Source organism: Salmo salar, chromosome 03, assembly GCF_965601325.2.
Source record: "Salmo salar chromosome 03, fSalSal1, whole genome shotgun sequence".
Lineage (NCBI taxonomy): Eukaryota > Metazoa > Chordata > Actinopteri > Salmoniformes > Salmonidae > Salmo > Salmo salar.
In genome coordinates this window covers 93,148,587-93,162,791 of record NC_138293.1, presented here as the reverse complement: position 1 = coordinate 93,162,791, position 14,205 = coordinate 93,148,587, and the positions used below count along the sequence as shown (strand labels likewise).

General features: G+C 45.4%; 1 protein-coding gene across 1 annotated transcript in view; it reads right to left on the bottom strand.

Moving 5' to 3' along the window:
* Positions 1 to 14,205, bottom strand: part of LOC106606284 (serine/threonine-protein kinase LMTK1-like) — an 83,201-nt gene that overhangs the window by 33,300 nt on the left and 35,696 nt on the right. Inside the window, exon 3 of the mRNA XM_045715729.2 lies at positions 9,396 to 9,522. Coding sequence (XP_045571685.2) covers positions 9,396 to 9,522 — 127 coding nt within the window. The remainder of the gene's footprint in view (positions 1 to 9,395; positions 9,523 to 14,205) is intronic.

Genomic DNA, 14,205 nt, shown 5'->3' with positions numbered 1-14,205 from the left:
TGTAGTGACATGTCTCTTGGTGTAGTGTGGTGATCTGTCTCTTGGTGTAGTGTGGTGACGTCTCTTGGTGTGGTGACATGTCTCTTGGTGTGGTGATATGTCTCTTGGTGTAGTGTGGTGATATGTCTCTTGGTGTAGTGTGGTGACATGTCTCTTGGTGTGGTGACATGTCTCTTGGTGTAGTGACATGTCTCTTGGTGTGGTGATATGTCTCTTGGTGTAGTGTGGTGATATGTCTCTTGGTGTGGTGACATGTCTCTTGGTGTAGTGTGGTGATATGTCTCTTGGTGTGGTGATCTGTCTCTTGGTGTAGTGTGGTGACATGTCTGTTGGTGTAGTGACATGTCTCTTGGTGTGGTGACATGTCTCTTGGTGTGGTGACATGTCTCTTGGTGTGGTGACATGTCTCTTGGTGTGGTGATATGTCTCTTGGTGTAGTGTGGTGATATGTCTCTTGGTGTGGTGTGGTGATATGTCTCTTGGTGTGGTGACATGTCTCTTGGTGTAGTGTGGTGATATGTCTCTTGGTGTGATGATCTGTCTCTTGGTGTGGTGACATGTCTCCTGGTGTGGTGATATGTCTCTTGGTGTAGTGTGGTGATATGTCTCTTGGTGTGGTGACATGTCTCTTGGTGTAGTGACATGTCTCTTGGTGTAGTGTGGTGACATGTCTCTTGGTGTAGTGACATGTCTCTTGGTGTGGTGATATGTCTCTTGGTGTGGTGACATGTCTCTTGGTGTAGTGACATGTCTCTTGGTGTGGTGACATGTCTCTTGGTGTAGTGACATGTCTCTTGGTGTAGTGACATGTCTCTTGGTGTGGTGACATGTCTCTTGGTGTAGTGTGGTGATATGTCTCTTGGTGTAGTGTGGTGATATGTCTCTTGGTGCGGTGACATGTCTCTTGGTGTAGTGTGGTGATCTGTCTCTTGGTGTAGTGTGGTGACGTCTCTTGGTGTGGTGACATACAGTGAGGGAAAAATGTATTTGATCCCCTGCTGATTTTGTACATTTGCCCACTGACAAAGAAATGATCAGTCTATAATTTTAATGGTAGGTTTATTTGAACAGTGAGAGACAGAATAACCAAAAAAAAAAGCATGTCAAAATGTTATAAATTGATTTGCATTTTAATGAGGTAAATAAGTATTTGACCCCCTCTCAATCAGAAAGATTTCTGGCTCCCAGGTGTCTTTTATACAGGTAAGGAGCTGAGATTAGGAGCACACTCTTAAAGGGAGTCCTCCTAATCTGTTTGTTACCTGTATAAAAGACACCTATCCACAGAAGCAATCAATCAATCAGATTCCAAACTCTCCACCATGGCCAAGACCAAAGAGCTCTCCAAGGATGTCAGGGACAAGATTGTAGACCTACACAAGGCTGGAATGGGCTACAAGACCATCGCCAAGCAGCTTGGTGAGAAGGTGACAACATTTGGTGTGATTATTCGCAAAATGAAGAAACACAAAATAACTGTCAATCTCCCTCGGCCTGGGGCTCCATGCAAGATCTCACCTTGTGGAGTTGCAATGATCATGAGAACGGTGAGGAATCAGCCCAGAACTACACGGGAGGATCTTGTCAATGATCTCAAGGCAGCTGGGACCATAGTCACCAAGAAAACAATTGGTAACACACTACGCCGTGAAGGACTGAAATCCTGCAGCGCCCGCAAGGTCCCCCTGTTCAAGAAAGCACATATACATGCCCGTCTGAAGTTTGCCAATGAACATCTGAATGATTCAGAGGACAACTGGGTGAAAGTGTTGTGGTCAGATGAGACCAAAATGGAGCTCTTTGGCATCAACTAAACTCGCCGTGTTTGGAGGAGGAGGAATGCTGCCTATGACCCCAAGAACACCATCCCCACCGTCAAACATGGAGGTGGAAACATTATGCTTTGGGGGTGTTTTTCTGCTAAGGGGACAGGACAACTTCACCGCATCAAAGGGACAATGGACGGGGCCATATACCATCAAATCTTGGGTGAGAACCTCCTTTCCTCAGCCAGGGCATTGAAAATGGGTCGTGGATGGGTATTCCAGCATGACAATGACCCAAAACACACGGCCAAGGCAACAAAGGAGTGGCTCAAGAAGAAGCACATTAAGGTCCTGGAGTGGCATAGCCAGTCTCCAGACCTTAATCCCATAGAAAATCTGTGAAGGGAGCTGAAGGTTGGAGTTGCCAAACGTCAGCCTCGAAACCTTAATGACTTGGAGAAGATCTGCAAAGAGGAGTGGGACAAAATCCCTCCTGAGACATGTGCAAACCTGGTGGCCAACTACAAGAAACTTCTGACCTCTGTGATTGCCAACAAGGGTTTTGCCACCAAGTACTAAGTCATGTTTTGCAGAGGGGTCAAATACTTATTTACCTCATTAAAATGCAAATCATTTTATAACATTTTTGACATGCGTTTTTCTGGATTTTTTTGTTGTTATTCTGTCTCTCACTGTTCAAATAAACCTACCATTAAAACTATAGACTGATCATTTCTTTGTCAGTGGGCAAACATACAAAATCAGCAGGGGATCAAATACTTTTTTCCCTCACTGTATGTGTAACAGTGTGTGAGGACAGGAGCTATGTTTGACAGTGTGTGAGGACAGGAGCTATGTGTGACAGTGTGTGAGGACAGGAGCTATGTGTGACAGTGTGTGAGGACAGGAGCCATGTGTGACAGTGTGTGAGGACAGGAGTATGTGTGACAGTGTGTGAGGACAGGAGCTATGTGTGACAGTGTGTGAGGACAGGAGCCATGTGTGACAGTGTGTGAGGACAGGAGCTATGTGTGACAGTGTGTGAGGACAGGAGCTATGTGTGACAGTGTGTGAGGACAGGAGCCATGTGTGACAGTGTGTGAGGACAGGAGCCATGTGTGACAGTGTGTGAGGACAGGAGCTATGTGTGACAGTGTGTGAGGACAGGAGCTATGTGTGACAGTGTGTGAGGACAGGAGCTATGTGTGACAGTGTGTGAGGACAGGAGCTATGTGTGACAGTGTGTGAGGACAGGAGCTATGTGTGTGAGGACAGGAGCTATGTGTGTGAGGACAGGAGCTATGTGTGTGAGGACAGGAGCTGTGTGTGACAGTGTGTGAGGACAGGAGCTATGTGTGGCAGTGTGTGAGGACAGGAGCTATGTGTGTGAGGACAGGAGCTATGTGTGTGAGGACAGGAGCTATGTGTGACAGTGTGTGAGGACAGGAGCTATGTGTGTATTGTATGTAGTAAATATGTGTGGTTGAGGTTCTTTTGAAATGCTTGATGAACGTGCTATAGAATAAGGATGATCCTGTCAGACTTATAGCTGGCTTGACCTTGATAAACAGTATACGTCCCAAATGGCACCCTGTTCGCTATATAGTGCACTACACAAGCATTTCACTACACCCACAATAACATCTGCTAAATATGTGTATGTAACCAATAAAATGTGATTTTACTTCAGACCAGGGACCATAGTGCTCTGGTCAGAAGTAGTGCACAATGTAGAGAATAGGGTGCCATTTGGGAAGCAGATGTATTCCATACAGACATTACTTCTACTGTCAATTCACTTCAGCTTATGAGACTAGGCCTTCTTCTACTTCTGCATGCTATGTGCATGACGAGAGGGAGGGAGGGACAAACAAACATAGCAAAACAAAGGCAAAGTCTTCTCATGCTTTGTTGATTTAAAAAAAGCATTGGACTCAATTTGGCATAAGGGTCTGCTATACAAATTTATGGAAAGTGGTGTTGGGGGAAAAACATACAACATTATAAAATCCATGTACACAAACAACAAGTGTGCGGTTAAAATTGGCAAAAAACACATTTCTTCCCTCAGGGCCGTGGGGTGAGACAGGGATGCAGCTTAAGCCCCACCCTCTTCAACATATATATCAACGATTTGGCGAGGGCACTAGAACAGTCTGCAGCACCCGGCCTCACCCTACTAGAATGTGAAGTCAAATGTCTTCTGTTTGCTAATGATCAGGTGCTTCTGTCACCAACCAAGGAGGGCCTACGGTAGCACCTAGATCTTCTGCACAGATTATGTCAGACCTGGGCCCTGACAGTAAATCTCAGTAAGATCAAAATAATGGTGTTCAAAAAAAGGTCCAGTCGCCAGGACCACAAATACAAATTCCATCTTGACACCGTTGCCCTAGAGCACACAAAAAATGATACATACCGTGGCCTAAATATCAGCGCCACAGGTAACTTCCACAAAGCTGTGAACGATCTGAGAGACAAGGCAGGAAGGGCATTCTATGCCATCAAAAGGAACATAAAATTCGACATACCAATTAGGATCTGGCTAAAAATACTTAAATCAGTTATAGAACCAACTGCCCTTTATGGTTGTGAGATCTGGGGTCCGCTCACCAACCAAGAATTAACAAAATGGGACAAACACCAAATTGAGACTCTGCATGCAGAATTCTGCAAAAATATCCTCAATGTACAATGTAAAACACCAAATAGTGCATGCAGAGCAGAATTAGGACGATACCCGCTAATTATCAAAATGCAGCAAAGAGCCGTTAAATTCTACAACCACCTAAAATGAAGCGATTCCCTAACCTTCCATAACAAAGCCATCACCTACAGAGAGATGAACCTGGAGAAGAGTCCCCTTAGCAAGCTGGTCCTGGGGCTCTGTTCACAAACACAAACAGAGCCCCAGGACAGCAGCACAATTAGACCCAACCAAATCATGAGAAAACAAAAAGATAATTACTTGACACATTGGAAAGAATTAACAAAAAACTGAGCAAACTAGAATGCTGTTTGACCCTAAACAGAGAGTAAACAGTGGCAGAATACCTGAACACTGTGGCTGACCTAAATTTTGACTATGTACTGTACAGACTCAGTGAGCATAGCCTTGCTATTGAGAAAGGCCGTCATAGGCAGACCTGGCTCTCAAGAGAAGACAGGCTATGTGCAAACTGCCCCCAAAATTAGGTGGAAACTGAGCTGTACTTCCTAACCTCCTGCCAAATGTTTGACCATATTAGAGAGACATATTTCCTTCAGATTATACCGATCCACAAAGAATTTGAAAACAAATCCGATTTTGATAAACTCCCATATCTACTGGTTGAAATACCACAGTGTGCCATCACAGCAACAAGATATGTGACCTGTTGCCACAAGAAAAGGCAAACCAGTGAAGAACAAACACCATTGTAAATACAACCCATATTTATGTTTATTTATTTTCCCTTTTGTACTTTAACCATTTGTACATCGTTACAACACTGTATATATACATAATATGACATTTGAAATGTCTTTATTCTTTTGGAACTTCTGTGAGTGTAATGTTTACTGTTGATTCTTTATTGTTTATTTCACTTTTGTATATTATCTACTTCACTTGCTTTGGCAACATTAACATATGTTTGCCATGCCAATAAAGCCCCTTGAATTGAATTGGAGAGAGAGACAGAGAGAGAGAAAGAGAGAGCGAGACAGAGAAAGAGAGAGAGAAGTATAAATAATGTGTATGTATGTGACAGCAGCACAGAGTCAATAGCACTGGGATTCAGGACCACAGAGAAACAGAGGATGGAGAGGAAGAGGAGGATAGATGAACAGGAAAACAATGCATCCAGACCAGAGATAATCCCTCATGAATCTCCTCTCCTCCTCTCTTCTCATCCTCTCCTCTCTCCTTTTTTCAACAGTTGTTTTCATTGAATCACCAAAATCAATCCCCCTGTTTTTTTAACAATTACCACCCCTCATTTCTCCTCTGTTCTCTCCTCTCCCCCCTTTCCCACCCCTCATTTCTCCTCTGTTCTCTCCTCTCCCCCCTTTCCCACCCCTCATTTCTCCTCTGTTCTCTCCTCTCCCCCCTTTCCCACCCCTCATTTCTCCTCTGTTCTCTCCTCTCTCCCACCCCCCTCCCTCTGCCTCTCCTCTCCCCCCCCCCCCCCGTTCTCTCCTCTCTCTCCCCCCTTTCCCACCCCTCCTTTCTCCTCTTTTCTCTCCTCTCTCTCCCCCCTTTCCCACCCCTCCTTTCTCCTCTTTTCTCTACTCTCTCCCCCACTCTCTCCCCCCTTTCCCACCCCTCCTTTCTCCTCTGTCCTCTCCTCTCTCCCACCCCTCCTTTCTCCTCTGTCCTCTCCACTCTCCCACCCCTCCTTTCTTCTCTGTCCTCTGTTCTCTCCTCTCTCCCCCACTCTCTCCCCCTCTCATACTCTCTCCCCTCTCCCACCCCTCCTTTCTCCTCTGTCCTCTGTTCTCTCCTCTCTCCCCCACTCTCTCCCCCTCTCATACTCTCTCCCCCCCCCCCCTCCTCCCCGCCCGCCCCCCCCCCCACCCCCCCCTCCTCTCTCTCCCCTCTCCCCCCCCCCCCCGTCCTCTGTTCTCTCCTCTCTCCCCCACTCTCTCCCCCTCTCATACTCTCTCCCCCTCTCCCACCCCTCCTTTCTCCTCTGTCCTCTGTTCTCTCCTCTCTCCCCCACTCTCTCCCCCTCTCATACTCTCTCCCCCTCTCCCACCCCTCCTTTCTCCTCTCCTCGTCCTTTGTTCACTCCTGTCTCCCCACTCTCTACCCCTCTCCCATGCCTCCTTTCTCCTCTGTTCTCTCCTCTCTCCCCCACTCTTTCCCCCTCTCGCACCCCTCTTTTATCCTCTGCCCTCTCTCTCCCCCTCCCACCCCTCTTTTCTCCTCTGTCCTCTCCTGTCTCCCCCACTCTCTCCCCCTCTCCCCGTCTCCTCTCCTCCTCTCTTCTCCACTCTCCTCTCCTCACCCTGCAACACCTGAACCAATCATACGGCCGTAGCTATGGAGGACAGGAGGGAGGGAGGCAATTGGCTGCTAGCCTGATGCTGGCATGTCCAATCCCTGCTCACGCTCACATCCTGGGATTCAGAGCACAACAAACCACACACACACACACACACACACACACACACACACACACACACACACACACACACACACACACACACACACACACACACACACACACACACCACCCCCCCCCCCCCCCCCTGAAGTACAGCAAACAGCTGACAGCCCAGAGAATTAGAGTGTGTGAGGGTTGGCTTCCTTCCTCCCCAATGTGCTCCAGCTCTCTTGCATTCCACACACACACACACACACACACACGCACACACACACACACACACACACACACACACACACACACACACACACACACACACACACACACACACACACACACACACACACACACACACACACACACACACATAAACTGCCAAGGAGCACTGCAGCAGGCCAGCCTCATTCTGCATTACGCAACAGACAGATGTTAGAGTGAGAGAGAAAGGGAGAGGAAGGGAGATGGAGGAAGAGTGGAAAAGAGAGCATGTCTGTGCTCTGTCCCTGTTTGTCAGGAAATTCTCACCATCTCTCAAATTAACAACCCAGTGTGCAGGCCAATGTTCTGATGATGGGGCATGATGATGTTCTGATGATGGAGTGTGATGATGGGGTATGATGATGTTCTGATGATGGGGTATGATGATGTTCTGATGATGGGGTATGATGATGGGGTATGATATTCTGATGATGGAGTATGATGATGGGGTATGATGATGTTCTGATGATGGAGTATGACGATGGGGTATGATGATGTTCTGATGATGGGGTATGATGATGTTCTGATGATGTTCTGATACTGGGGTATGATGATGGGGTATGATGATGTTCTGATGATGGAGTATGACGATGGGGTATGACGACGGGGTATGATGATGGGGTATGATGATGGGGTATGATGATGTTCTGATGATGTTCTGATACTGGGGTATGATGATGGGGTATGATGATGTTCTAATGATGGGTTCTGATGATGTTCTGATACTGGGGTATGATAATGTTCTGATGATGGGTTCTGATGATGGGGTATGATGATGTTCTGATGATGGGTTCTGATGATGTTCTGATTATGGGTTCTGATGATGTTCTGATACTGGGGTATGACGTTATTCTGATGATGGGGTATGATGATGTTCTGATGATGTTCTGGTGATGGGGTATGATGGTGTTCTGAAACTGGGGTATGATGATCTGATGATGGGTTCTGATGATGTGCTGATGATGGGGTATGATGATGTTCTGATGATGGGGTATGATGAAGTTCTGATGTTGGGGTATGATGTTCTGATGATGGGGTAGGATGTTATTCTGATGATGGGGTATGATGATGGGGTATGATGGTGTTCTGATGATGGGGTATGATGATGTTCTGATACTAGGGTATGATGATGGGGTATGATGGTGTTCTGATGATGGGGTATGATGATGTTCTGATGATGGGGTATAATGATGTTCTGATAATGTTCTGACGATGGGGTATGAGGATGTTCTGATGATGGGGTATGATGATGTTCTGATGATGGGGTATGATGATGTTCTGTGATGGGGTATGATGATGTTCTGATGATGGGGTATGATGATGTTCTGATGATGGGGTATGATGATGTTCTGATGATGTTCTGATGATGGGGTATGATGATGTTCTGATGATAGGGTATGATGATGTTCTGATGGTGTTCTGATGATGGGGTATGATGATGTTCTGATGATGGGGTATGATGATGTTCTGATGATGGGGTATGATGGTGTTCTGGCGTTGGGGTATGATGTTCTGATGATGGGGTATGATGTTATTCTGATGATGGGGTATGATGATGGGGTATGATGGTGTTCTGATACTGGGGTATGATGATGGGGTATGATGGTGTTCTGATGATGGGGTATGATGATGTTCTGATGATGGGGTATGATGATGTTCTGATGATAGGGTATGATGATGTTCTGATAATGTTCTGATGATGGGGTATGAGGATGTTCTGATGTTCTGATGATGGGGTATGATGATGTTCTGATGATGGGGTATGATGATGTTCTGATGATGGGGTATGATGATGGGGTATGATGATGTTCTGATGATGGGGTATGATGATGTTCTGATGATGGGGTATGATGATGGGGTATGATGATGTTCTGATGATGGGGTATGATGATGTTCTGATGATGGGGTATGATGATGTTCTGATGATGGGGTATGATGATGTTCTGATGATGGGGTATGATGATTGCCCTGCTGGGTCAACGTATGCATTCCAAATGGCACCATAACGCACTACAAGTCCCGTGGTCCAACGTTGTGCACTGTGTAGGGAATAGGGTGCCATTTGGATTAGTACAGCCTGGAGTGTGGACCTGAGACACCTCTAGTAACACTCATTTGAGTAATCAAGCAATTTGATTAACCCAGGGCTAGATTTGACGTTTAATTACTCGAGAGAAGAGGAGAGAAGAGAGGAAAGGAGAGGAGAGGAGAAAAGAGACAGCCATATGGGTCATAGGTGATATATAGAGGTGAAAGTTCAAAGTTCAAACTAGGATCTTACTGGATCGTCCGGGCTGTTTGGAGACGGGCAGGGAGACCTCAGTGAGGGGGAGGATGTAAACTTCAGGTCCATTCTGAGACGAGACCAGGTCAGCCTGGTACTCCTCTCCCTCTGTGTTCTCAAACTCCTGGTGGAGGGGAGAGGAGACACTGGGGTTAGTGTGTATGTGAGAGAGAAAGGGGGGGGGGGGGGGGGGGAGTGAGTGGGGAGAGAGAGAGAGAGAGAGAGAGAGAGAGAAGAAAGAATTTGTATGCATGTGTGGGTCACAGAGAAAGTGCGTGCCTGCCTGTGTGTGTGTATGATTCAATAACACAGTGTGTTTAGTCATCTGAGTGTCCATGCCTTCTGCATTAAAGGGATAATCCACCCCAAACCGCTAATTCCTATGATTAACAGTGTTAAATAACACTAACATGTGAAGAAGAAATGTTTGTGAAGAAATGTTTCATTTTGTCATTATAACAAGGTTGGTGGCAACATGTGAAAATCGTTCTGGAAATCTGTTGCAGCTCAAGCCAACTACAAAACCCACAATGCAATGCTCTCTCTATGGGCTAGCTAGCTAGCAAATGCAGCTACACACAATACTACCAAAGCCAATATCAGCATGTGAAGTAGCTAGCTAGCTGTAAAATCGCCAAAACAAACTGCACTATCAATTTAGGAGTCTATCTCACCGGGTTCAACTTGCAGTTCCTTCCTGCCCAGAGCTATAGCAACAATGGCCCTTTCTTATGTTTCCCACAGGCACATTGAGAGATGGTATTTGAAGGTGAAACTGAGTTGAATCATTTGGTCCACTGTTTAGATTGATCACATCTAAGAGACATACATGAGGATATTGTTAGGTCCCTCACTTCCAAGGCAGTTGTAGTCAATGAACTAATCACTGATCATAATCTTGATGTGATTGGCCTGACTGAAACATGGCTTAAGTATGATGAATTTACCGTGTAAAGTTATTAGTATTTTTTCACCTTTATTTAACCAGGTAGGCTAGTTGAGAACAAGTTCTCATTTGCAACTGCGACCTGGCCAAGATAAAGCAAAGCAGTTCAACACATACAACAACACAGAGTTACACATGGAATAAACAAAACAAAAAAAGGGTATATACAGTGTGTGCAAATGAGGTAAGATAAGGGAGTTAAGGCAATGAATAGGCCATGGTGGCGAAGTAATTACAATATAGCAATTAAACACTGGAATGGTAGATGTGCAGAAGATGAATGTGCAAGTAGAGATACTGGGGTGCAAAGGAGAAAGATAAATACAGTATGGGGATGAGGTAGATAGATGGGCTGTTTACAGATGGGCTATGTACAGGTGCAGTGATCTGTGAGCTGCTCTGATAGCTGGTGCTTAAAGCTAGTGAGGGAGATATGAGTCTCCAGCTTCAGTGATTTTTGCAGTTTGTTCCAGTCATTGGCAGCAGAGAACTGTAAGGAAAGGCGACCAAAGGAGGAATTGGCTTTGGGGTTGACCGGTGAGATATACCTGCTGGAGCGTGTGCTACGAGTGGGTGCTGCTATGGTGACCAGTGAGCTGAGATACCTAGCTGAGACTTGTAGATAACCTGTAGCCAGTGGGTTTGGCGACGAGTATGAAGCGAGGGCCAACCAACGAGCGTACAGGTCGCAGTGGTGGGTAGTGTATGGGGCTTTGGTGACAAAGTGGATGGCACTGTGATAGACTGCATCCAGTTTGTTGAGTAGAGTGTTGGAGGCTATTTTATAGATGACATCACCGAAGTCGAGCATCGGTAGGATGGTCAGTTTTACAAGGGTATGTTTGGCAGCATGAGTGAAGGATGCTTTGTTGCAATATAGGAAGCCGATTCTAGATTTAATTTTGGATTGGAGATGCTTAATGTGAGTCTGGAAGTAGAGTTTACAGTCTAACCAGACACCTAGGTATTTGTAGTTGTCCACATCTTCTGTCAGAACCATCCAGAGTAGTGATGCTGGACGGGCGGGCAGGTGCGGGCAGTGATCGGTTGAAGAGCATGCATTTAGTTTAACTTGCATTTAAGAGCAGTTGGAGGCCACGGAAGGAGAGTTGTATGGCATTGAATCTTGTCTGGAGGTTAGTTAACCTGTTGTGGTATAGGGGGCAGTATTTTCACGGCCGGATAAAAAACGTACCCGATTTAATCTGGTTACTACTCCTGCCCAGAAACTAGAATATGCATATAATTAGTAGATTTGGATAGAAAACACTCTAAAGTTTCTAAAACTGTTTGAATGGTGTCTGTGAGTATAACAGAACTCATATGGCAGGCCAAAACCTGAGAAGATTCCATACAGGAAGTGCCCTGTCTGACAATTTGTTGTCCTTCTGTTGCATCTCTTTCGAAAATACAGCATCTGTGCTGTAACGTGACATTTTCTAAGGCTTCCATTGGCTCTCTAAAGCCGCCAGAAAGTGGAATGGGTTGTCTGCTGTCTCTGGGCAAAGAACAGCAGCAGAATTTGTAAGTGGTCAGCCTGGGGACAGTGAGACTGAGATGCGCGTCCACGAGACTACTCCATTCTTTTCTTTCTCTCTCTGAATGAATACAACGTTGCCCGGTTGGAATATTATCGCTATTTTACGAGAAAAGAAGCATAAAAATGTATTTTAAACAGCGTTTGACATGCTTCTAAGAACGGTAATGGAATATTTTGAATTTTTTTGTCACGAAATGTGCTCGCGCGTTACCCTTCGGATAGTGACCTGAACGCACGAACAAAACGGCGGTATTTGGATATAACTATGGATTATTTGGAACCAAAACAACATTTGTTGTTGAAGTAGAAGTCCTGGGAGTGCATTCTGACGAAGAACAGCAAAGGTAATTCAATTTTTCTAATAGTAATTCTGAGTTTAGGTTGTTCCAAACTTGGTGGGTTTCAAATTAGCTAGCCTGTGATGGCCAAGCTATGTACTCAGAATATTGCAAAATGTGCTTTCGCCGAAAAGCTATCTTAAAATCGGACATAGCGATTGCATAAAGGAGTTCTGTATCTATAATTCTTAAAACAATTTATGTATTTGGTCAACGTTTATCGTGAGTAATGTAGTAAATTCACCGGAAGTTTTCGGTGGGTATGCTAGTTCTGAACATCACATGCTAATGTAAAAAGCTGTTTTTTGATATAAATATGAACTTGATTGAACAAAACATGCATGTATTGTATAACGTAATGTCCTAGGAGTGTCATCTGATGAAGATCATCAAAGGTTAGTGCTGCAATTAGCTGTGTTTTGGGTATTTGTGATGCATGCTAGTTGCTTGGAAATGGCTGTGTGGTTTTTTGTGTCTATGTACTCTCCTAACATAATCTAATGTTTTGCTTTCGCTGTAAAGCCTTTTGGAAATCGGACAACGTGGTTCGATTCAGGAGAAGTGTATCTATAAAATGGTGTTAAATAGTCCTATGTTTGAGAACTTTGAATTATGACATTTTGTGGTTTTAAATTTGGCGCTCTGATTTGTCACTGGCTGTTGAATAGTGTGGGACGATTTCCACCACCCCTAGAGAGGTTAACACAGTGTCCAAAGAGGGGCCAGAAGTATACAGAATGGTGTCGTCTGCGTAGAGGTGGATCAGAGAATCACTGGCAGCAAGAGCGACATCATTGATGTATACAGAGAAGAGAGTCGGCCCGAGAATTGAACCCTGTGGAACCCCCATAGAGACTGCCAGAGGTTCGGACAACAGGCCCTCCGATTTGACACACTGTACTCTACCAGAGAAGTAGTTGGTGAACCAGGCGAGGCAATGATTTGAGAAACCAAGGCTGTCGAGTCTGCCGATAAGAATGTGGTGATTGACAGAGTTGAAAGCCTTGGCCAAGTCGATGAATACGGCTGCACAGTAATGTCTCCTATCGATGGCGGTTATGATATTGTTTAGGACCTTGAGCGTGGCTGAGGTGCACCCATGACCAGCTCTGAAACCAGATTGCATAGCGGAGAAGGTACAGTGGGATTCGAAATGGTTGGTAATCTGTTTGTTAACTTGGCTTTCGAAGACCTTAGAAAGACAGGGTAGGATAGATATAGGTCTGTAGCAGTTTGGGTCTAGAGTGTCACCTCCTTTGAAGAGACACATGACCGCGGCAGCTTTCCAATCTTTGGGAACCTCAGACGATACGAAAGAGAGGTTGAACAGGCTAGTAATAGGGGTTGCAACAATTTCGGCAGATCATTTTAGAAAGAGAGGTTCCAGATTGTCTAGCCCGGCTGATTCGTAGGGGTCCAGATTTTGCCACTCTTTCAGAACATCATCTATCTGGATTTGGGTGAAGGAGAAATGGTGCGGGCTTGGGCGGGTTGCTGTGGAGGGTGCCGGGCAGTTGACCGGGGTAGGGGTAGCCAGGTGGAAAGCATGGCCAGCCGTAGAGAAATGCTTATTGAAATTCTCAATTATAGTGGATTTATCGGTGGTAACAGTGTTTCCTAGCCTCAGAGCAGTGGGCAGCTGGGAGGAGGTGCTCTTATTCTCCATGGACTTTACAGTGTCCCAGAACTTTTTGGACTTTGTACTACAGGATGGAAATTTTGGTTTGAAAAAGCTAGCCTTAGCTTTCCTAACTGCCTGTGTATATTTGTTCCTAACTTCCCTGAAAAGTTGCATATCACGGGGGCTATTCGAAGCTAATGCAGAATGCCACAGGATGTTTTTGTGCTGGTCAAGGGCAGACAGGTCTGGAGTGAACCAAGGACTATATCTATTCCTAGTTCTACATTTTTTTAATGGAGCATGCTTATTTAAGATGGTGAGGAAGGCACTTTTAAAGAATAACCAGGCATCATCTACTGACG